The sequence below is a fragment of the Harpia harpyja genome, chromosome 3 (genome assembly GCF_026419915.1).
Source record: "Harpia harpyja isolate bHarHar1 chromosome 3, bHarHar1 primary haplotype, whole genome shotgun sequence".
In the NCBI taxonomy this organism is placed as follows: Eukaryota; Metazoa; Chordata; class Aves; order Accipitriformes; family Accipitridae; genus Harpia; species Harpia harpyja.
The window spans coordinates 55,094,671-55,119,705 of record NC_068942.1 but is presented as its reverse complement, the minus strand read 5'-3'; the positions used below and the strand labels follow the sequence as shown (position 1 = coordinate 55,119,705).

General features: G+C 47.0%; 1 protein-coding gene and 1 long non-coding RNA gene across 2 annotated transcripts; one reads left to right on the top strand and one right to left on the bottom strand.

The window, feature by feature from the left end:
- Positions 1 to 1,635: 1,635 nt before the first annotated feature.
- Positions 1,636 to 24,769, bottom strand: LOC128139770 (uncharacterized). The gene is made up of 3 exons (XR_008234506.1): positions 24,668 to 24,769; positions 2,344 to 2,427; positions 1,636 to 1,934 (listed from the first exon to the last, which is right to left on the bottom strand). It is a non-coding gene; the product is annotated as an uncharacterized LOC128139770 (long non-coding RNA).
- Positions 22,900 to 24,709, top strand: NKX2-8 (NK2 homeobox 8). Its single transcript, XM_052782646.1, has 2 exons — positions 22,900 to 23,080; positions 24,156 to 24,709. The coding sequence occupies exons 1-2, from the start codon at positions 22,915 to 22,917 to the stop codon at positions 24,707 to 24,709; spliced, it is 720 nt and encodes a 239-aa protein (XP_052638606.1). The 5' UTR covers positions 22,900 to 22,914.
- Positions 24,770 to 25,035: the final 266 nt, after the last annotated feature.

The window sequence follows — 25,035 nt, the reverse complement described above, 5'->3', positions numbered from 1 at the left end:
AAGTTTGCTCTGCTTCCACTGCCTTCAATGAATGTCAGCTGTACTCACACAGCTGTAAAATGTTATTTATACCTGCAAGTCTGGTGGGGTCAGAACAACATAGAACTGGTGTAAGAGAAGAAGCCAGCGCATTGCCTTGCTGTAAGCGAAGGCAGGATTGTCTGCAATAGGCCCCTAGCAACACAATTTTGTTTTTACAAATCATGTTTCATCTGGATGGAAATTCAAATTAGATTAATTTTGTAAGAAACATTTCTTTTCTTACTTAATGCAATCTGACCTTTTAAAAGTAATTTTGGGGTTTACACTATTAAGACAAAATAATTTACTCTCTGTTTTCTTGTTCCTTTTTTACAAAGTTGTTGGGTTTTTTTTAATATGCACACACATACATATATAAATTTATTTAACATTTTGTAGAACATGATTTGTAAAAGATGCAGTGAGGAAGAACTTGTTGATGGAGAGGACTCTGCATAAGCAGGACATAACTGCTTTTTGACTCAGCCTTCCTCTGAAGATCCATAGAAACCGTAACATTTTTTACCAAATACCAAGTGAATTTCCTGATTGGAACATGTGATCAGCTAGGAAAAAGTGTGTTTTTGTGCAGTCTGTTTCCTGCCCAAGTACAACTTTGCCTTTGGCTAAACTAGCACCACAAGTCATAATCAATTAAAGTTCTTGTTTTTCCTTTTGGAACTGAGCACTCAAGCTTTCCGTGTGAAAGTCTTAATGGTGGGTATATGTGTAAGTGTGAATGTTTTCCTATGTCATTCATATTAATGAAGGCCTGCAGGTGTATTTGGAACACATTTTCTGAAGTAACTTGCAGAAAATACTTTTTTCTTCTCATTTTCTTTCTGGAGAGCCCCCCCACCATCTGCATATAAAATAACATTTTGAGGCCAGTCTGGAATTCCATACCCCCAATCAGACCATGAACTTGTACCTAGTTTAATCTCTTCTCTGGAAAAATACTCTAGGAAAAGACTCAAACAATTTATTCTCCATTACAGAAGAAATACACTACTAAATGGGGCATAGAAATACTCCTTTGGATTGACCTAATCAAAACGAATTTGTTTCCTCTTCCTACACTTGAGTAATAGAAGTTGACAAAGCCACTGAATTATTTGGCTCCAAGTCTAGCTGAAATTTCTCTTAATGGTGAATATGAGATAGATGTTACAAATGTGGCTCAGCCTTAAGCAGCAAACTAAGAATTCCCTATTAATAGATGATAGAGCAGTCACTCTTGTTACCCAAGTTTCTGAGGTTTTCTGAAATAAAGCACAGAAATTTGATAGGTAGGCACGCAGTATTTGCCAGAACAAGTAATCCCAGAGAACTCACCAAGCCTACTGAAGTCAGTTGAGAGATTTTTCACCTTTTCTCTGGGATTTGTGTCAGTGTTCACATTTTCCCACAAGAAGTGTGATTCAAAGCCTAGGAGCATCTCTTCCTGGACTGTTGGGAAAACTTAGACCAGGAATTTGGAGGGAGTAATCCAGAGGTGCTCGCCTAGTGATGTTCTTGCAGAGCACTGATAAAACAAGACTCACTGTGTTTAAAACCCAGAGGTTAACAAGGAATTAAATTCCACTCGGAAGTAAAACAACAAAATAAACCTCCCCGAGGAAAGCTGAGTTTTAATGGCGATTTAACAGCATTTACAGGCTGTAACCATGACCTCAGTGATCTAGGCACTCTGCAAACACAGCTTGCCTAAAGCTATTGCAGAAACACTCTTACTTTAGCCTGCCTAGGCTGGCACGCCATGCCTTTATGTGCTCTTTTCTTCCTTCAGGGTTGTCTTTGTTGGGACACATGATAGGCTCCTTCTTCCCCTCTTGGTTCCAGTTGTGTTTTAATGGGCTTTATGGTTTCCTGGTCTCCAGTACACTGAATCAGTGGTGCTACCCTTACTGGAGCTTTTAAAAGCATGAGGAAGAAGAATTCTGCATTAGACCAAAAGTCCAACCACCCCAAAGTAGCATGTCTTCAGCAGTGGCCCAAAATAGCTGTGTGTGGAGGAATGCGGGAAGAGAGCGCTCATGTGACAACATATACCCAGAATACTCTCCAGATCTTGAGCAATATTTGGGTTAGGAGCCCTCTTTCCAGACGTCTTGTAGTTAATAATAACCATAATTTACCACATAAGAAGGATTTACAGAGTTAGCTGTGAGCATTTACAGACAACTTGTGGAAAATAGCACCATGAAGGACTCTTATTTTATATATACAGTGCTAACACAGAAGAGACAGACATGTGATGATCAGCTGTATGTCAAATCCTCCCCCTCCTCTGGATACACTTTTTTCTTTGCAGTCTTTTACCTCACAAATGTCTTGTAGTGTTAAAAGCAACATCAGCATCCTCTGTTTCATCTTTGCACTGCAACAGTTGAAATGCAGGAAACTCTATTTAAATGTAAGAAAAAAAATTACTGTGAGTGTAGTCAAAAAAGGGAACAGGTTGCCTGGAGAGACTGCGGATTCTTCACACTGGAGATATCCAAAACCCAAAGGGACATAGCCCTGAGCAACTTGCTGTAGCTGACCCTACCTTGAGGAGTAGGGTTGGCCTAGTTTTGAACTACACGACTTCCAGAGGTGCCTTCCAACCTCAACTATCCTGTGATTCTATGACCTTGAAAAAAAAGGGAATTAAAAAATGGGATGCATACCAGAAGTTTAGTACCTTCTCCCCACTCATTTCAAACTTTCTGACCCCCGTGAGAATAGAGAGAATAAGGCCCTGTCACCCATGCTCACAGACCTACACACTTCGATTATATGTCTATAATGAATTCCTGCATTGTCAGGGCAATATATAACTGAAAACTTGCATCAGAAGCTGTTCAAATGAACCGTACACTTGTACATTTGTGATTGCATACCTGCACTTTGAGAATCAAATTTACAGATGAAACACCTTTTTTCAAGGCCTTTCTGTCCTTCCAATCATGACACCTCTATGTCCTCCAGATTAATTTCATGCCTTAACATTGTAACCATGCTAATTTATTTTCTCCCATCCTATTCTGAACAGAAATCAACAGCAAAACTCACATTGACTTCAGGGGACTTAAGGGCTGCAGCAGCAGAATCTTCTGAAAAAATAAAAACTCAAAAGCTTAAATTCAACACCGTGGTGTCTTTCTGGCAAATCAGTTTTAATGCAATAATGTGATTTTTTGCATTGCATTATTCCACCTGTTTTAGGGAAGGTACCTTATAGAGTAAAATATCTTACAGTTTCTTGTCTTTCTAATATTTTCCAGCCCACCACCTTCAGGTGGGTCAGGTGGGTTTGCAACAGTCATGCAACAAATTTCCACATCCTTACTGGTAAATCTGACATGCCTGTGCATAGTAATTGTGATAACTGCAGGTTTCCTGTGTCACCCCAGGGTGCCTATGAGATGCTGATTCTATTTGGGAGGGTAGAGCTCAGAGCAGCTCAGATATGGGGGCTCTGCACATATATTTATCTATGTGTGTGCTGCATTTGTTAAGGGCTTGCCCCCTTCAGACAAGGGCAATGGCTATATGATTTAGACTGAAACAAAGGTGGCAAAATATTAAGAAATATATAAAACCTCCACTATTCGTGGTGGGATTTTTTTTTTCTGTGCAGTGAACACTGAGTTAGAAACCTGGGTCCTCCACTGCCTTTTTACAGTTTACAGTTTCTTACGCTTGAGCAGAGGTCTGCAATTTACAATCCCACTGACCCGCCGGTGGGTTTGTACCCACTTTACAGGAGCATACAGGGTTTCTACAGATGGGAAACACTGAATATGGGAGCATTCAATCTCCGCAGCAGGAAATACAACCGAAGTCATCAGCTATGTTAGTGGTGTGGCAGCCACGAGAGCCTGGACCGCTGCAGTTGCTCGGAAAGAGCCAAGTGCTTTTGCTCATGAACCAGATGCTTCAGGCTTTTACCTCTAGAGGGGGGTAGATACCTGCGTACTGCTTCCAGCCCGCGGCGAGGCCAGCTCAGGCAGGGCTTGGCTGCGGCAGTGTCTTCTGCCAAATACCCTGTCAATGTTACCGAATCACCTGGCAAACACACGACGGTTTTGCCGGAGCTGGAGGCGCTGGCTCGTGAGGAAGCCTTGTAGCAACCCTTGCTCTGATACCAGCGGAGGACTCCTTGGCGTCGCTTGGTTTTCTGCTCAGAGCGCAGCTGCGGGCTTTGAAACGGGGCAGAGCTGAACGGGGGGCAATGAGTTGTCCCCATAATCTGTTGACATATAATTGCTCCTGTGCTGTCCTCAGAGCCCCCCCCTCGCTGTGACGCTACGAAGGCCAGAAGGCTTCACGCGCTCTCCTGCAATGAGAGCGAGGCAAAAAAAAATGAGGCTAAGACACCACATTTACTGCATGTCCACTTGCCTACACAGGTGCTCTGGGGGTGAGGTGTTCAGATTAAAAATTGGAGTTATCGCGAGCAGAGAAAGCAGAGCAGAGGAGGTGTTTCCCCCCTGTGGGAAGGTCTGTCCTGCAGCTCTGCAGAAATCCTGAGTTTCAGTAACTTAAAGGATTCTGTTTATGTGGAATATAAACAAAAGTAATGAATATAAATAATTCCTCTTGCCTTCCTCATTCCTGCCTGTCATTCAAGAGATAAGGGAACAGCACGACAGCTAGCATGAATGTTGTGTGTAAATGATCTCCAGATGGAAAAGGAATTTAGCCACTTATTTGGAGTTTCCAGATGTTTGGAAGCCCTGGACAGTTCACATGGGTGCATTAACAGCGCAGACCATGCATAGCGTGTCTGGAGACAAAGTGCATCTTTGCTGTGCCGTTGGCTTATGCACATGGAACAAGCCTGATGTATTCACAATGTCCTGAATGTACGAGGCACAGGCTGGTCATCTATGCACCAGCTCCTTGGTGGATCTGCTCAGCCCTGGAAGTGCTGGACCCAGGAGCACCTGGCACACGGGACCTGTATCCACGTTTTGGACCTGGATTCCCCCAGCAGGAGGAGAGGTCCTCCATTTGCGGGCAGTGGAAGTAGCAGCTCTTTTGGGGGCCTGTCTTGGCCATGGGTAACTTTTCCAGCTTGTATTTGCTTGAGATCCCAAGCTGAACCACAGGTTATTGGTGGTACCAGCCAATATGCAAAACTAGAGATTTTTGGAAATGTCGAGGATACTGAAAAAAACTTTTTTCACCTTTTTCTGCCCCAGGAAAAAAACTAGAAATATTGAGAGAAAAATATTTTTTAAAAATTAAAGTCAGAAATTCTTTTTGCCTCTTCAAGAACAGAAAGTGTATATATGTGTAATTTACTTATCATTTAGAAACTCCTGCTAGGGGTAGTTTTTAAATAAATAAACATTATAATGCAGGTTGCATTCTGCATTCCTTTCCCTCCCTGATGCCCAGAGTTCAATATCTCCTGCTTCTTTCCAGGAACCTCCATTTCCTTTGCACGTTCAGAGCATGGTACTCTTGCTGGCAGCGGGGGCTTTCTGCCCATATAAGAAAGCGAAGCTGACATAATACATATGTCAGTTGGAGTTGGTATTTCAAAAGTCCTTCTTCAGGATATCTTTGTGCCTTTATTCACCCTCCTCACCCTCCAGGTTTTTTCCCTGCTGGATCTTCTGGCATCAGTGAGGGAGTTTTATGGCTTTAAACTGATTTCATTAAGACATGAGCAGAACTAAGGACATCTCCATTATTTTTCTACTGAGGCTTTCATATTTAGTAGTTCTTTCACCTGTGCAGTACCTTTGGCTGGTTTTGGACATAGTAAGATTTTGAAACGATGATCTGTCTCCACAACACAAAGATTTCCCTCTTTATCTCTGTACCTGACACTTCAGCTGATTCCTCTTCCAAAGTTCATGAACTACCTCACAGAAATCAGGACAGATCTTTGGCTATGTTGACTCCCTTGACCCCAGTCTGCTAGGTTGAAAATCTTGGTTACAGAGAATGGAATGGCTGTTGAGTCGCAGAAATTCACAATATCCCTTTGACATTTACTTTTGTGACCTTGAAAGACCAAGAAGACACATTGCAGTCAACAACAGCAAGAGTTCCTAGGCTTGCTAAAATTCTTCCTAGGAAGCAAAATAGTTACAACATTTCTAAGTATTCCCAGACTGACTTCAGAATTGCTTGTGTTTTGATCATATACATGCTTTTTTAGATGTGAAAAGCGACTTGAGGTAGACAGAAATCAAAGAAAGATAAATGTGGTCCAATTTACTTTAAAGCAGTGTTGCTTCCATAGAAGCTGTAACTGCAGTTAAGGTTTTAAAGCATTTTATTTTATATAGTGTTTTTTGAATTGAGTCATGATGAAATTAGAAGAGGGGGAACCAACTGAGGAAAAACATACACTGTTTTTCACTCACCCACAAAAGGGCTTTTCACCTTTCTGAAGCCTGATGAGCTGCAGTCAACCGCTCAGCTTCAGATAGTAGGTTCTTTTCAATTACTAGTCATTCATTGGAGTAATTTCATTTTTTTTCCAGAAAGAAGAGTCTAGAAAAGGTTGGGAGTGGAAGTCCAGCTTTTTCTGGGCTGTGGGACAAGCCTGGTGGCCTGTGTGACTCATCTATGTAGCTTTGCTCATTTGAGGACAAAAACCCAAATTAAACCTCTGCTCTGGTTCTGAAGTGGTTTATGGACTGCTGGGGTGATGTGAGTTGCCTTGCCAGTTAGCAAGAAGATAATTTCACATGACTCGACTGCAACATCTATACCCTTCTGGGGTAGAAGTTACATCACTGAATGGGGCTAGTTTTGGCTCCTGCACATGCTTTTGAGCACTATATTCTTTCTGTTAATGGCAGAGACCTTTTAGGTGCCAGGCACGGACTTCACGGCTTACCCAAAGTTACCCAACCTGCCGCTGCATGGCCCCATGCAGGGCTTGGGAGAAGAGGAGGTCTGGCAGGCTGACAGACATGGGCAACAGGGAGTTGGACAGCATGATGGGGACAGGGCTAAAACAAAAGGGAAAGCCCATTTTCATGGTGTGCTGTGGGTGGGGAGCTCTGGGCAAAGCTGTGGCTGCAGTGGAGCCCGGAGGTTTCCTGTGGTTTGGGGATCCTCTGACCAGCTGGGATGGGAGAGGAGCACGTGGCACCCTAATGGGGGGGGCACGTGTGTTTGAATCTCATGCTGACACGGGGAGACTGGACAAAACTTTAGCTATCCAGCTACCTTAGGGTTAATTTTGTTGAACGGCTTCAGTTTTAAGCACTGTTTTGAGCCCGAGAGAAGTGTGGTCAGGCAAAGACAAATGCAAATTTCCACAATATTTAAAATCAAAAGTAAATCTCTCAGCTGCTCTGTGTAGAGCAGTTCTCTTATAGGAACCTGTCAATCTATGTGTCATATTATGGCCAATTTTAATAAAAAGACTAAACTCTGGGGGAATTTCTGGAAGCATATTTTTGGTATGAGCAAACAGTGGTTGGACAATAACTATTTTTATTAGAACAGAACCAAATTTGGAATTTCTGTTTCAAACTTTTAAGGAAACTTCTTCCCCCCCCCAAAAAATTTTCCTCTTGCTTAGAATCAGAATAAAAAATCAAAATTGCTCATGACATGAAAATATCAAAAAGACACCCACAGCAAGCTTCAATCTTTTTGCATTGACTTCAGCACTTGCAGTTTAGGGTATTTTGTTATTTTGCTAAAGAAGTCATAATATTACAGCTGTATTGAAGTGCTTCAACCATAGAGAAGCAAAGCACTTCAAGATGATGAAATGAAATATTCTGATATTTTTCCACTGAACAATTTAGGTAAAATGTTAGAATCCTAGTGAGTCTCCAGACAACAAAGAGCCAGCAGAGGCTGCAGAAGGATGCAAGGAGGGAAAGCACATTGTGAAGCCATAGAAATAAATAGAGTGGAAGGTTGACAAGAGCTTTTTACTTGCCAGTCTTAAAGGACCTTGTGTGGGAAGGAAAGACACTTTAAAAATAAGCATTGCTAGAATTCCCTTTCTCTGTTGTTGTTGTCTTCATGCTGCCATGAAATATTTCAGGTTGTTACAAAGAAAGAAATGCAGGAAGGCTGAAAAGTGACTGTTCGCATGACCAGGTCCCAGCAGCTTACTTGTCCCATATATGAGCCTCTAACATCTAGGTGATTTTTTTTTACTGTTTATGCCAGCTGGCCTACCCTAGAGAAGGCACGTAATACCTATGCACAGAACTTGTACAATAAAAACCTAAATGCATTTCCACAAGCCTGCGTTTTCTGAGCTCCTTGCTAACTTCTGGTAAAGGAGATTAGTCAGTGGCATACATACTACTGGCTCCGGCTTTCACTGGGCCATTAATCCTCCAGTTGCCAGGAAAAGAACTGTTTCCATCAACTCATTTTACTGAAGAACTCAAAAACGTACTGTTTAGTTTTGAATCACCATCAGACTGGACTGATCTCCTTCATCCCACCTGCTATGGGACTGAGTATCAGAGGACTGTCAGTGAGCTTCATTCCCTGAAGGATTTAATGTTGCTGCTGTAGGTTCAAGCCAGCAGACCTAACAAGGGTTGCTTTTTTTTTCTCAACACGTGGTTTTAGAGGCCTTAAAATCACCTGTCAGCTCAGTTTGTCTTTCTATCTTTCTGAACGGGATCAAATGGCCAAGTTGCAGGAAAACCTCAGCCAACTTTTTCCTTCCTAAAACAGTAGATTCCCATCAAAAATCACTGTGTTTCATGGCATTTAGGGCTTAGCCAATATTTCTGATTCTCCACTACCTTTTAGTTTGAGCTCCCTGAACAATGCTTATTCTTCAAGGCTGAAATGTGATACTGTATTACTGTAAAAGATAGACGTGCAGATTGTTATTTAAACTAAAAGGGCCTCGCTTTGCCAATGAACATCAAAGTAAGTTAAAGTGGATACAAACACAATGCAGATGCCCTGGAAGTGCATTTTATATTGTCAGAGCAAAGGGATGAGGCCTTTGTAGGGTGGGTGAGTCTCACAGATTTATAGTAATCTGATTTTTTTCCTTTAAAGCCCCAAGTACTGACATCATATCAACATAAAAGAAACTTAGCTTTCAAAAAAGGTTCATTTCTAGCTTTTGTGTTTGCAAGATATAATTTCCCAAAAGGACCTCAGAGGCCACGTTGTCCATTCTAATATGATTATAATTAGCTCATGATTAGGGGCAACAGTATAGTATGGTTTTTTGTGTTATACCTGAAAAAAAAAACGTTGAAAATACTTGAAAATATTTGCTTGTATGGTGACCTTAAACAAAGATTACAGTGAGGGCAATATATTATTTCTGATATAAATATATCATTTTGAACTGTGTAACTCCTCTAAAATAGTGATACTGAATGCTAATTATAGTGATTCTTTTTTAATAGGCTAAAATAGGTCTCAGATTATGTCCCAGGCAAAGACCTGGCGAGCAAAAGAAGTTCAAACCTACAGACACAGAAACCATGCTGCTTACTTGCTGTTGACTGTTTTCTCAGAGAAAAGGGATGGTAAGTAATTTGGAAAGACCAAGAAGATGGTAGGAAAAAAGCAGGAGCCCTGGCACAGTCCTTTCCACTGGTTGAAGGGTCATAACCTACTGCCAATGCACTCCAGAGGTAAACTGCTACAGGCTGTGCCCAGACTGCAGTCTTCAGTATGTTGTTATTCCCGGTTTGGTGCCCAAAATGCCAATACAAACTCTGCCTTTGCCATCTCAAGTGTCTTTATACTGTTTTAATGGCAAGTGTATCTTTAAACTGCTCTGTAGGAACGGACAAACATGGCAGATTTTTCAGTAAAAGTTTGTGGCTGTGCATTATTGCAGACTACAGGAGCTGTAACCTGGCGCTTTGTGCCAGCTGTCATGCCATGGGATAGTTATATATGACACCTAAGGGAAGAAGAGAAAAAGAAAAAAATTTAAAGAGGAAGCAAGGGAGTTTTCTGAACTGAGGATGGAAACACTATTTAGCGCAATCCTTCCTCTAAGATGCTGTAGAGTCTAGATGCTGTGGTGCTTGATTCTCTTCTCTGTTATTCCCATTTGTATGATGCAATTTTCTGGCCAGACGAGCCTGACTTGGGCATCCAGCCGGGCTGGGAGTGGACAGTCCGTGCTGGAGTGCTGCTGGACGCAGAGGAGTGATTGTTAGCTCTTACCTTCCCTGCTGTTTCTTGGCATGCAGCCTGTTCCCATGACACTATCTGAAGCTGGTCATGGAGGTTTATGGTTTATTTTTATAGCAATATTTCCAAGCAATTATCTTCCAACTTGTAGCTATAGACCTTTATACTCTCAATCTAGCAAAGGCTTGTCTCTGTAAATCCACTTGTTTAAGATTTCCCTCATGTGTGCACACTAAACACATTGTTAACCTTGATGAGCAGTTAAACACTTAACCAGCACTGCAAAATTTCAGCTCATTTTCAAGTGTTGTAAGCCTTCATTTCTCCTGTCTGTTCTGTAAGCCTGGCATGGTAAGGCAATAAATGAAGGAATAAAATATCTAGAGCCAGCAACTTAACTGGTTTAAATCAGTGCAGCTCCACAAAGTCAGTAGGGCTATAGACATACACATACACACTGAATCTAGTTTTATATAAACCAAAATCAATGCTCCCTGGTTTTCATAGGTCTATCCGTACTTTATTTCTCTTTATTGTTTCAGGGGAGGAGGGGGTGTTTTGTTTTGAAGAGAAGACACTAACTTTATTTAAAAGAGTATTGACAGCTTATTAGTCAATATTAATTTTTGGTGTGTTTGAATTGGCATAGACACCTTGCATAAATGCAATTATCTTATGCTAATAAAATCTACTAGACATCATGCTGGCCAGCGAGTGTTACATCTTCACAATGGACTAAAAATCCAGGCTCTGATTCTGTTTTGCACTACTATGGTTTACAGCTAGTGTAACTCAAATGATTGGACTGGAGATGCAGAAGAATAACCTGAGGATGCAGGAAGCCAGGCCCCCCTTCACTAGGTGTGGTACCCAAAATGTAACGTGCAATTCAAATGCTAGTCATAGGCGAATTCTGGACCCTGAGTTTCTGGATCTGAAAGAGGAAAAGGGAAAATGTTGCTGTAGCGGTTACTGCAGAAGTGAAACACCAAACAGAGCATATGAGGATCAAAAATGAGGCAGGAAGAACACAAACTTAAACACTCTGCATACAAAGATTAATTACGTAAAATAAAAGCTGGAAGAAATAAAGGAGCCAAATAAGGCAGTACAGGAAATTTCTAAAAATGTTGCCATTGACAGTAAAGAAAGACCGAGAGTATTCTGCCTCCAGCTGCAATACAGCTGTCACATCCAAGCAAATTAAAACCCTCTGAGGACCAAAAAACGCAATAAACTGTAACATTATTTAAGTGAAGCATTATTTTTTCTCTGCATCCCAAGCTGAATGCTTATTTAGAGTGTGAAAAAGTAGCCTAGAAGCACACAGTGGCACAAAATACCTTTTTAGGTCCAGGGAAGCTTAAGTATCTGCTTTTGTGGGTGTTAAAACACATGTTCTTACTGTCTTGCTGCCACTGTACGGATGAGACTTCTGCCCTGTTTTTCCATCTCTATTTCAAGACTCCTGATGGCAGATTCTGGTGACCCAAGCAATCAGAAGATGCACATATACACTTTTCAACTGAGCACTGCAATATTTCCTAGCGGTCTGGCTTGTTTGATGTGTGGCGTTTCAGACAGTACTGTACAAAAAGAGCAGCTGGGACTCTGCATGCTGCTAGAGGTTTGCTCCTAGGAACCCCCCAGCCTTCCAATCCCATCTCAGTTGCACTTGGTTACCAAGAATGTTTTGCATTCGTTATAAGGTGCTTATGCTGATTTACAAAGCCATTGAAAAGCAGAGCCCAAGTTACCTTTCTGAGTTACTGACTCTTTACTCCGCTGGTCACAGGCTGAGGTCAACTGATACAGGTCTCCGTGCATCTTCAATACTGAAATGCGTCACATTGGGTGGTCGCTCTTTCAGCCATTGTGCACGTGGCCCTGCTGCCTCCTGTCAGTACCGGCACTGCTACCTTCCCTGCACTTAAAGTCCAAACGCAAGACACAGTTGTGCTCATCAGCCATGAGCTGGATGCAAATCACTGGGATTTCTGAAGAATCATTCTTAACAACAGCCCTTTTTCAATCATTTCTCTTCAGTATTTTGAGATGCGTCTGCGAGATAAGGCACTACAAATAGTGTTTGCTTTTTCCCCTCTGTCATTCCATTTTTATTTTCTATTTGCAAATGTAATTCCTCCCGCAGTACAGCAGGATAACATGCATAATGTAACTATGTGAGCACAGACGAACTTCTTCCTACCCTAAAGTAAACATTTGTTACGGACCAAAGTGCAGAATAGCTTTACAAAACACTTCTTTGATTAAAAGAATAAAACCAGCCGCTGCTGTAAAGAAACTTAAAATATTTATCAAGTTAAATATGGATTGTGCAATCTTATGCTGACTCTTTAACTTTAAATGCCTACTAAATCAATGCAACAGATCAGAACTCAGAGAAGTCAGCCTTCTAAAGCCAGTACTATTAAACATTACTTTAAGAAGTTCTGTAAATCTGTTTGATGTCGGGCATAATACAGATGATTATGTGAGCTGGAATTTTAACTGTATTGTTAATCAATGGATGTTTTCACTGACTAGATGAGGAACAGGGCAGGAAAGCGTATTGTAAAAAAAAGAAGAAAAAAAAAAAAGATTGGAATGTGTCTGCTCCAGAAATAGTAAAGTAGCTTTGTTTCACTGATGTAACAAATTCCATCATATGAAAACTATTATACAAAGGTTACTCGTTATTAAAGGTATACCACAAAATGTCACGGTAATAGAGTGTTGTCATGGGATAAATATATCTCACTTTGAAATATTCTCCATAAATGCCTCAGTCACCACAACTTCCATTTAGCTGCAGAGGGCTGGCAGGAATGTTTTGTTTTAAAATTAATCATCCACTGTTCTTCCTTCCTGTCAGTAGGCTTAAGCACTGCAATATGAGGGAGGAAATCTTGGAACTGGTTTTTATATTCATCCAGTGCCCAAGACCAGAGGCAGGAAGGGATATTCCCAAACCTGATTTGGGGAATATCATAACTTTGAGAATTTCAGTGAGCTTTCTCACTTAGCTGCAGTACCCAAAAAGTAAACTGCTCTGAATGTAACAGAACTGACCACCAGGTGTTTAAAGTGGTTAGCATTTGTCCTGTGAAAAGCTGAGAGATTATCACAGACAAGATGGTCAGAGATATTAATTCCAAGTATTTTAATCTAGGAAGGATGTCAGCACACAACCAATCGGTGAAGAAATTATGATTCAGCTGAGTTTAAAACTGTATGTGTGGAGCTGACTAAAGACTCCTAAGAAAACAGCTGATGTACAACCTTCCTCTGAGATCAGCTTGAAAAGGAGGGCAGAGATGGGGAGGGTCAGCAGTCATTTATTCACTGTTAGTTATTGTGTGTTCTTCCACCCCTTGGCTTTCTGTCCGCCTTTTTTCACATAGCTTGTGTGTTCAGGATTTGTCTGATGCCTGAGCCAGCTCCTTCTCTGAGAAGCCCGCCGGGGGATTTGCTGGCTGTTTTTGTAGGACGAGAGGTAGATACAGACTCTGTCCTGCTTCTGCATCCGCAGGGATTCAAACTGCTCTCAAGCGCACACCGCCCCTGCCCACAGTAACCTCAAGGGGAGTACATGGCTCTAAATCATCACACAAGTCCACTCAAAGTAAAAAAAAAAAAAAGTATGTCTGTGAGTATTCATAAATGTTAACTTCTCACAAGGCAGTGGTCGTGTGCTCAGCAGCTGAGCGCCGGCGTGGAGCTGCGCTGGGAGAGCAGCACGCCGACAAGCAGGACTGAAGTGGTGTGAAAGCAAATTGGACTTTCCTACGTTGTTAATTGCTGCCCGTCAGTGAAAATTACTCTTTTTTGCTTTCTTAACAGTGTTACTGCCTGGCTGAAAACTTTATGAGAAATCGCTCCTGGATCTTTTACGGGAGCTTCAGCAGTCACGTTTTGGAAGCTGTTACTTAATATGATGTCACTGGGTCTGCAGGGGAGTAAAATCCCCAAATAACTTTTCTTCTGAAACGTTCTTGCAGCAGCTGTTTCTACACGATTCGTAACTTCTCTGCCTTAAGAACTGTGGCCATTTAAATAACTTCAGTGAACAAAAGCACGGCACACACACACAAGTTCAGAATGAAGCACGATCGCTTTCATGAAATACCTGCGCCCACAATCTCAGACGAGTGCTTATTTAGAATTTTTGACAACATTTTATATGGTTAATGCACTATATGGTTCCTCACCAGTCACACCATGTACAACCACAGCAGTTGTATGAGATAGCTGATTTAATAGAATCTGACTCTATTTTATAGGCAAAGAAATAGATCAAGGAAGCCATGTGGGATGAGAGTGGCAGAACCAAAATGAAGTTTCAGATCTTCCTCCATTCTCATCTAACACATGCTCCTTCAGACCATGTTGCTGTCTTACTAAAGTTGGACTTTGATAATTACTGTGCAAAAGAACTTTTGAGAAAATAACTTGGGGAGACATTTATATTCTCACTATATATAAAAGTAGCTGCATAAACTGATTTTCATCTGTTTCAAATAAATGACTAAATTTCTACGTCTGACCCAAACTATATCTGCCTCATTCGAGTCCTCGTTGCCCTTTGGGGCTACAAATGTATAATATGACAGCAGAATGAGGCCCAGTGACTTTACCAGACTCTCTGACCACAAGCTTAAAATAAGTCATATCTGAAAACACACTTTCAGCTATTGTCTCATAACCAGATATTCCAGTCTGGGGTTGTTTGGGGATCTTTGAAAGCTTTGCTGTTCAGTTTTCATTATTAATGGCATTTAAGAAACTGCAGCAGGATTGAGAAATTACCACACATTCTCCTGGCTTCTTAATGTAACCTCTGATAATAGAGTATGTCCAGTACTTGATGTTACTGTCAGAAAATGACTGCAACTAAGCTTTAAAATGGAAACCATGGAGAGGCAAAAATGAGGCAAGAAGAGCTAACTCATGGGTTGAGAGAAGTGAAGAAAACCAGGAGAAAGCTGTGGAGGCAGACACCGGGGAAGAAAAGAAGATCAATCATCTACTGTGGGGTTTAAAGACTATTATTATGTTAAATAGTGAGCATCAAAATTGTGTGTATGCACTTTCATGTATAAAAATATATAAAGTTAGATGTCTGTAGTTTGTTGTATGTGAAAATAAACTACAGCTTCTTGCTGCACAAAACTGGAACAGCCCTCTTTACAACATACATTTGCAGGAGCAAAAAAGCAGCTCAATATTGAGTCAGAGCAAAACTGAAAACTTCAGATGCAGATTTTTAATTACATGTGGAAATGGGAACATTTGGATCAGGGCTTTGGCCCATGTACAGTCAAGCATAAAAGCCAATTTTATTGCTATGGACTGGAAGTGACTCCCTTGTAAACTCCCTCGTGGCAACTTCTTGTACAGCCAAAGCCTCTCTGTCACTTATTGTGTGGCATGCCAGACCCAGCACTGCTTCACCCAGCTGAATGCTCTTGAAGTCAGCAGAGTTACTTTACTCAACGTTTTAAAGGCAGCTGTAGTCAACAGTGTGTAAATGAAAGGAGAATTCAGCCCAAGAGTGGCAAGAAACTAAGGACTGCAATTTTAAAGTTGACTTTCTGTGCTCATGTCTTTTTACCTGCAGTATCAGAGACAAATCTTTCAGTTCTAACAGCCACAAGACACCTTTTCCTTAACATTTTCTGTTGGGAGCTACAAGTGCCTTTTTAGCCCCATTTCTCAAAGTGCAAGGCTCACACAATCTTATTTTCTGCCTGCCATCTGAAAAAAAAAAAAAAGCCTCAACCAAATTTGATAGATGATCAGAAGTCTCAAAGCCAATTATGATCACAGGAGGTTTGTGAAACCTAATGGCTTGAGAAAAAGCCCAACTTACTGGCTCACTAACAGGAAACAAATATTTGGCTTGGCAGCAGCCTGCTCGCCAGCTTGAGATGGCCAGTCAGTCAGTGTGCACTGCTGCCTCTTGGTGACTTGGCATGGCATAGAGGAAGAAAATAATGCCTTATGAAAATAATGAAAGGACCTTTTAAAAGTCTGCCATTTTGGCTACCAGTTTAATTCTGATAGAGGTTATGCATCAGAATTCAATAGAATTTAACCAATAGAGGATATTTATCAGAATGTAATGACTACTTAAAGATATAATTGATATCTTACAGTGCAGGACAAACAATTAAACATTGAAATCCAATATATACCATTGTAAACTGTCCAAAACACAAAATGCCTTTTGTCTTTGTGAAGGTCTGTTGAAGGTGATGGTGTTGGTGAACAGGACAGCTTCCCTCAGGAGTCAGATGATGCCTGTCATCTATTGCAGTTTCTCAACAGCTGCTTAAGGACTTTATTATTGTCTTACCATTCACCCCGTTTTCCTAGCACCACTCACTTCAGTTTTGGGGCCAGACTGTCAAGGGGCTTTAGGCACCTAATTCCCACTGAAGTAAAGGGTGGTTAGATGCCTAAATACTAGCTGTGTCTGGGGCACGGTCACTGCCTTTGCCTGAGAGCATCCGCTTTTCAAGGTCATCGGTGCTACTGGTTGCCCTCTGGGCTTCAGACATACCACCTAAACCCTTGAGCATCTCACACAGATGTGTTACAACAGGGAGGGGAAAGGGCCCCACACCCCAGCTACAGCAGCTGAATCCAGGCCCGAGAGCATGGCCTGTCCTGGCTGCACTTTGCCCTTCAGCTGGAGCTTGCTCCTGCCCCCCCCCCGTACATCCCATGCAGGCTGAGAGTGTGGGATGAAAATGGGGCAAGTGGGAGGGGAATGGCATTGCAGTGGTGGTAGGTACAGAGCCAGTACTCCAGCCAGCTGGTAACAGAATGACTGCTGCAGTTCCATGACCCAGGTAACCCCAGTGGCTGTTCCCTGCTTGCCCAAGGGGAGCGTGCTGATAGGGAAGCAAAAGCCCCATCCCCTCAGCCTTTCCTGAGAGCTGAGCTCCGAGGAGCCCAAGGGAAGGAAAGCCCAGGCAGCTGGGCAGCCCTGCTCACATCCACGCCAGTTTGGCTCTGCACAAGGTTGTCCCAAACCAACTTAGAGAGCAGGGAGGGCTTGTTCCTTGCTGCTTTGCTTGCAGTCAATTTGCAAAATAATTCCTCCAGGATGATCACACAGAGCAAATGAAAAGCTCGATCCCGAATCCTCCACTGGTGTGGGTAATCCCTGTTCCAAGGAGTAAAGTCTCTTGTTTAAATGCAGAAGAGAAAACTGAGGGTTTCAGAGAAAGTGTAAGCCTTGGATAGCATGCTTTGCACGTATCAGATTTAATAATTATTATTTAATTTATGAGCTCTGTAAAACCAAAAGAAGACTGATAGCAGAGGGAGTCATAATTGGGGTGGGATTGAAGTTAGCGCACCAGAGAATAAGAATCTTCAAAATTAGCCATGAAAGAAAGGAGTTTAACTTTGTTGAGCTTCTTAACAGGTTAAAGTCGATGTATGTATGTACTTAGACTGGGGAATACTCACGAAAAGAAGAAATAAAGGAGCTGCAGAAAAAGATGTAGACTGTTAGGAAGTATTAGGAAGTGGGAAAAGCTAAAGCTAAAAGCAAATGACATTATTCTACCGGGAAAGAGAGACAAATACCACATACAGAAATATATAGAAACCAATCCTTTTTATAGGGAACATGACACTCCTTCCACAACATTGCCCTAATTAGAAGATGTACCATAATGAACACCAGTCTCAAAGCAAAAAGACAAAGTTGTTGAGAGGTAAGGATACTATTTTCAGGAGATGATGAAGGAAAAGGGTGTAAAGTTATGGAAATGTTCATTATTGGAAAAATGAAGTAGAGGGTTATTTGTTTTTATAGAAAGGTGGAATCGTGCCTGTTTTAAAATCACTTCTAAAATTCACATTGAATTCTGTGAGGTCAGGTTTTCTTTTCAGTACAGTCAAAGTACTGAGTTTAACTCCCTCGCAGGTATGTTGTATACAGATTAAATTACTAAAATCCAGTATTCTAGAGAAAGGAAGCTCTCGGTCAGGGGGTTCATTTGCCAGCTCTGGTATGGGCTTTTTTTGTGATGTATGCAAAGTCACTCATTTTCCGTGCCCGTTCCCAAGTCATCAACCAACCCGCGGGTGTCAGCCTGGCGAGGTGTGTTGTCCCCATAGCTTTTATCCCAGGGATTTAACCTAACACGGCAACCGCATCCAGTCCGCAACACAGCCTGGAAGCCTCCCAGCAAGAGGGCTTCTCCTGGCTCTTAGCGTTGCCCCACGCTCATCTGGCTCAGCCCTGTGGAGAGTCCATCCTTAAAGCCGGGACTACATGAAGCAGAGCCAGACGGCCACTTCTATCGATGTAAATTTTTTTTGTTTGTTTTTCCTCCTCTCGAGGTGTAGACACAATCAACCATTTCAGGAAAATGCTCGATTTCAGCATCCCACGTACATCGATTTTGTCAATCTGCTTTGCAATCCTCCACTGAGCACAATAAATGAACCCATTCAAAAAAAAAAAAAAAGAGGAAGAATAAGCCGCTATTTTCTCAGGTGGTCGGAGGTGTTTTTAACAGCCCGAGTTCCCCGGCAGGGGCCGGTGAGGAGGGCAGCGGGGCAAGAGGGCGGCGGGAGCCCCGACGGGACGGTCCGACCCAGCCCCGGGATATCCCAAAAGGGCCGGGCCACAACTCGGGCTGGAGGCCCCGTCGTCTCCGTCCCAGACCCCGGTTTGCCGGGGTGCGAGCAGCCGACTCCGCGGTGCAGGGTGTTACTTCCACATGTAGCCGCGGGTGGGGGGCATCCCCACGGAGGACCACGGCCACCGCCCCCCCGCTTCCCCTTCACCTGGCTCCGGCTGCTGCGGGCACACGGCCGGTTTCCCCCGCTCCTCATTTTCCTGCCCTGTTTCACATGGGCTGCAGCCAAGCACGGTCGGCGGCGAACAGCGTGGAAACAAACGTTTTTAATTTTAAATGTGGTTGGTTTTTTTCTTTACCCCTTTGGAAGCGTGAAAATTCATTTAAACGCGCCGGGGCCCCCAAAGTGTTTCTGTGGATTTAGCGGAAGGGACGGGGCGGCCGGGCACGCGCAGCTGTCCCCTTCGGGCCCACGGAGACGGACGTGGTCTCACCCCGTGGGCCCACGGCGACGGGCTCGTGGAGCACACGCGTGGGCGCTGCCGCTTACGTGTAGCACCCCCGCAGAAACGCCTGCCCCGTCTCATCCCCGTGGGTGCCGTCGGGAAAGAGGCGGCTCTGGGTGGGGCCCCGGGGCTACCAGTCGTCCGGGGCCACCGCGGGACGGCAGGGCGGCCTGTGCAGAGGGGTGAGCGGCAAACCCCCCCCCGGGTCAAAGGATGCCGTCCCCAGGGGGACGGCGGGGCCTGGGTGCCGTGGGGGAGAGCGCTCCCCCAGCCCCAACGCCCAAGTGGCACGGGAGAGGGTGAAACCTGAACCGGCAAACCCCGAAATGAGGCCGGGCAGCCAGAGCTGAAAAGTCTCCAAGTCGGTCCCAAGCAAAACAAGAGATGAAACATTTTAGGTTATTACGTTCGCCCTTTGAAGCGAACTATTTCCCGCAGATAACAATGCATAGGTATATTTAGACAGCTCGGCTCGTCCAAGGAGAATGTGTCTCGCGCTATTTGAGAAAAACTCTAAGAGTAAGTGCAAATATTTGATGCTGAAGAGCTCTTAAGGCTTGAGGAGTACCATTTACTTATTTCTACACATCAGTGTGGGCTTAGGATGTTAAATAGATTAAAAGGCTAAGAGAGGTCACTGAAGTAGACTCTCTTTCTCTCATCCTGACTTTTTTTCTGGCAAAGTTTTTGCACTTTCTTTAGAGTGTCCTTGGCAAACTCCTCTTGAGAACCGCCTCGGATCCTGTATAAGTTTGTGCCTCTCTGAACCCCGGCCGCCGCCCCCTCCCCTGGCCGCCCCCCCGAAACGCCGCTCCAGCCCAGGCATTCAGCAAATGTTTGCTTGCGGGGTCAAGTTATTAATAAGCACTTCTCGGCCTTCTTTAATACCGGGGGCGTCCGAGAGCGCGGGGCAGCACCGGTGCTGCCGGCCGGGCCGGGCCGGGCCGGGGCCCGCCGGGTGGGCAGGTGAGCGCGGCCGTACCTGGCGCCGGGGGGGCCGGGCCGGCGCCCACCTCCCGCCGGCCGCGGGCTGCCCCGGCGGTGACACGGGCGGCCGGGGGCCGGGGACCAGGGCGACCGCGGGAGGAGCCGCTCCGCCGAGGACGGCCACGTCGTTTCAATTTAATCTCATTTAAAAAGACATAACTAATAAATTTGTATGGCCGGGGCTGCCGGAGACGTAAAGCAGAGTCGATAGTGGTTCAATCCCATTGAACCCTATTGAAAACCATGACAACAAGGAACAAGCTCCGATTTATCCCAGAGAGTTAAAGCACATTGTGGGAAGGCGTCAATCACCTATTATTCCCGATCTGAACAAATGCAAAATCTTGACTGGAACAAATGCTTCCAACAGGTCCGGGACATAGGGCTACATTTCCCTTTTGTTCACGGCCTAGCAGTTGGCATGTATTTGTGCTCCCCGCGCTCCGACCACCCAGGACGGCTGGGAGGCTGTGCTTGGAGCCGGGGAGATAACTACTGTCACCAGGCACGCTTGATAGGTGGCTGCAGTAATCACGGCCTGGGAATCGCTTATATGGAGCCTGTCCAGTCCCGAAGAAATATGCGGGAAGTTGGCCAAACGGAGCCTTGTGCCCCGTTCATCTCGCCCACAAATCTCGCCGATGTAAATCTCGCCTCTCCCTTGTCGTTATTGCTCTGTTGACATTTTCCCCGCGAAGTGTCACTGCTTCCAGGAGGGGCACCCGGAGCGGGGCGGGGAGGGGCGGCGGCGGCCGGGGGCAGGCGGCGAGCGGGGCTGGGGGGCGAGAGCAGGGATGGATAAATATAATCTATACACAATAGCTTATAGATGTCTGTTTGGACAGGGAAATTTGAACCAACAAAGCAGCCGGCTAGTAGACTATCTCCCTGGGTATCTGGGTTTCTATTTCCAGGCGCTCCGTGCGTCATCCCAGGCTTTCACGCCGTTTGTCCGACGGGGCCGCGCTGTGTGCGCTTTGGCCGGCTTTCAAGGGGAAGCGGATCTGCTCGGGAGAGGTTGGGTGTCCCCTTCCCTCCAGGCTTCCCTCCATCCCGCCGGACTGGCCTCCCACTCGTTCTCTAGACGGGCGCCGGGTCCCTCCCGCGAAACGGGCTGGAAGCGACGGGGACGGGCGCTGCGGCATGCGGGAGGGGACCGTGTCCCGCCCCCGCCCTCTGCGGCCCCCATGGCTTGACCCACGCCGGGCGACCCGCGTGGAACAGGCTAGTCGCGCCCGTCTGTCGCTTCTGCCCCCGCCCTGGGGCTGAGGAGCGAGCCCTGCCACTGCGGTTTTGCGTTTGAACGGCTCATCGGGCTTCGTGTCTCGATACCGTATTTTTTTGTAAGTCCTCGGCGGCCACCGAGGCTGGGCAAAGCCATCCCGCAGCTTCGCGGGGGGACGGGGCCGCCCAGTGAAAGGCTGCCAGGAGGCTCTTGTCCCTCGGAGGGGACCGCGGAGCCGCCGCCGGGCCTCCCCGGGCCGTGACCAGCCCCGGGCCGTGCCCGGCCGGTGTCCGCACCCCTCCTCCCGGTGGAGGGGGGCCGGGGCTCCGGATTTGTCCGCTGCTGCTTTCGGCAGATGAAGCGGCTCTCGGCGGGGCCGGGAGACGCGCGGATAAATAAACGCGCCATGTTTGATCTTTTCTCCCTCTCTCCCAGCTGGAATCGTTTCAGTCCCTCACACATACCGCCCGAGGGGATACTCCTTGCGTTAGTACAATGCAAAACGGTGCTAAAAAAAAAAAAAATTAATCTCCCGACTCTTGCTCACGGGCCGAGGGCGTCGGGCTCCCCGCGTTTCCTCAGCCAAGCTTGGGCCCTCACCCTTCCCGAGAGAAAGATGCACCTTCCATCCACCATGCCCAGGAGAGGCACCCCCCCACCCCCCCACCCGCCGGAGATACCGTCCCCTCCAGGCGCACACCCGCCAGCCTTCCCCGCCGAGAGCTCAGCCGAGGTGTGAAAAATCCCCCGTTGAGGGTAGGAAACCTGCCAATGACAAGCAGGAGAATTGGAGGTAGCACGGCAAACAGCCCGGGGAAATAAAACAAATAACGACTTAAATTCCTTCCAGGTTTAAAGGGGGAAGGGGGGGGGGAATGAAGAGGGAGAAGCGAGGAGGGGGCTCTCGGCAGGCTCTGCGGATGTCCTGGGAGGATTCACTTTGTCTGCGGATAGAAGGGACGCTGGTGGCTTTGGTGGCGGATGGAGGGGGGTGGTTGTTGGTCATCCACATGCCACCCAAGATGTTATTCACTGCTAACAATTACCATTATCTGTCCCCACTTTTGGCTAATCAGACAGAATATGTAATGATGAAGCCTGTTTCCTGCTGTCTTTGGGAGGTAACGGGTTATTCTCTCATGGGGGTGGCGGGACGGGGGGGTTACACCTACTCCCATTAGGGCTTTAGCACTTGACTAATTCAGGTACTTAGCATCCTATAGACAGGGACGGTTTGAAAGCAGGCAGTGTTTGCAGTGGGGAGGACTGTTTATATAAACAGGACACCTCTGTAAACGACACTAATATTTGGGGTTAGGTGGCGATGGAAGGGAAGGTCCTCTTGAGCCGAGAGATTCCCCAGTAACTGGGCGCAGTCCTTTCCTCGCAGCTTTTAAGGGAAGGGGTTCGGGGCTTTGGGGCAATATTTTTTTTGTGGGGGGGTGTGTGTGCACAGCCTACCATGGCCACATCTGGCAGGATCAGTTTTACGGTGAGGAGCATTTTGGATTTACCAGAGCAGGATGCTAATAGCATAAAGCAAGCCTCTGACCATCACCACTCAGCGGAGAACTACACCGGCTCGCCGTACCGAGGGTGGATAGAAACAGACAGAAATCACTATCCCTGTGAGTATGAAACGGACAGGAATTGGCCATCTCCGCACAGCTATCTTTTACTTTTTTCTCCCCTTCCTTTGGGGAAGATGCGAAGAAGCGAATCGCCAGCGTGTGTAGCCTACAGGATCGGGGGGATCCAGGCTGGGAATTTTAGAGAATGTTACTGAATTGCAACAATGAAACAGGAGGAACATCCCGGCCACGAGCTTAAGAGAGAAAAAATTCCTTTTTTTTCCGTAGGTCGGTGCATGTTCCCAGGTATGGCAGAAAGCAAAACCTCAGGCTGTATCCGCCCGTCTCTCTGCGCTTATCGTTTAAGCTCGCTTCGCGGATTCTTTTTTTTTTCTTCCCCCCCCCCCCCTCCCGTTTCACTGTTGCAAGTAATCCTGCCTTTTTGTGCTGGCGGGGTTTCGGTTCACCCCACGCACAGCAGAGGCAAGCTAAGCCCAGCCCCAGCGCCTCGCCTCCCCGCGCTGCCGCGGAGCATGCCCCGGGCGCCCGCGCCTAAATCCCCGCGTCTGCCACCGCGGGGAGCCGGCTCCGGCTCACAGACCCTCCTATGTAGCACGTTGCTCTTACCTCACGCACAGAAACTGCGCCGCAGAGATACGGCGTTTAATGTGTACCTGCGTGTGCGTGGGGGGAGACCGTCCTTCGGACGGGTGCGGGGACCCCCTCGGGATACGTTAAATATCACGGTAACGGAGCGGCTGGAGAAAAGCAGTAACGAAGGACTGGGCGGCCCGGCACTCCGTTTTAGCACCGAGCGAGCACGACCGCTGTCAGCCCGCAGGCCCGCGGGCTGTGCGCGGCGAAGCGGCCGTGCCCGTGCGGGGATTGACGCCGGGGCAGAGCCTCTCCCCCGTGGGGGGAGAGCCCGCCCCGTCCCGTGGGTTAGGTTTAACGTCTTCGGGGGCTTAGCTCGCGTCTCCTGTTGACCGTTGGGCTTAATCCGGCCCGGTAAACAGGCGGGGCTCTCCCCGCGGGAGGCGATTCGGCTGCCGACGGCCCGCCGCCTGCTCGGTGCCTGCCCCGCGCCCCGGCCCCGGCCGCCCCCTCTCTCTAACCCCCTCGCTGTCCCCAGCTTCCGACGAGAGCGGCCCGGAGCCGAGCTTGCCCGACTCCACCCAAAGGTCGCTCCCCGCCCGCGGCTCGGAGGCCGAGGAGAAGAAGAAGAAGCGGCGGGTGCTCTTCTCCAAGGCGCAGACGCTGGAGCTGGAGCGGCGGTTCCGGCAGCAGCGGTACCTCTCGGCGCCGGAGCGGGAGCAGCTGGCCCGGCTGCTCAGCCTCACCCCCACCCAGGTGAAGATCTGGTTCCAAAACCACCGCTACAAGATGAAGCGGGCGCGGAGCGAGGCCCCCGGCAGCCCCCCGCCGCGCCCGCCCGCCCTGCTGCGCCGGGTGGTGGTGCCGGTGCTGGTGCGGGACGGCGAGCCCTGCCGCGGCTGCCCCGCCAGCCCGCCGCCGCCCGCCGCCCGCCCCAAGCTGGGCTGCGCCCTGGCCGGCTGCAGCGCCCAGGCCGCCCTCGCCCTGCAGGGCTACCGGGCCTGCCCGCCCGCCTCCGCCGCCGCCCTCGGCGTCTTCCCCGCCGCTTACCAGCACTTAGCGCACCCCGCCGTCGTCTCCTGGGGATGGTGACGGCGGCGCTTCGCCCGCCAGGGCCGGACTCATCCCACGGGCGCGGGGAGGCCCGCCCCAGCCCCGGGCTCCCGGCGCCGGGCAGGCACCGCGGCTGCCGGGCTCGGGCGGGCCGGGCGGCGGGGCGCCGAGCCGGGCGGGCGGCGCGGCCGGCCGGGGCCGAGCTCGCCTGGGCCGCCCTCCCCGCCGCCGGCCTCACCGCGGGGCGCGGGTGCCGGGCGCGGCTCAAATTTTTGTAAAACCTCCGCTCCGCCTGCTCCTTCGCGAGACATCCCTCGCTAAAGAATAATAATAATAATGATGATGATGATACTCCTAGCGACCTA

Bases quoted from the DNA above. Each gene is read 5' to 3' on its own strand.
- NKX2-8 (XM_052782646.1), top strand. From the start codon at position 22,915: ATGGCCACATCTGGCAGGATCAGTTTTACGGTGAGGAGCATTTTGGAT. The intron at 23,081-24,155 runs GTGAGTATGAAA...CGCTGTCCCCAG, and splicing joins AGACAGAAATCACTATCCCT to CTTCCGACGAGAGCGGCCCG.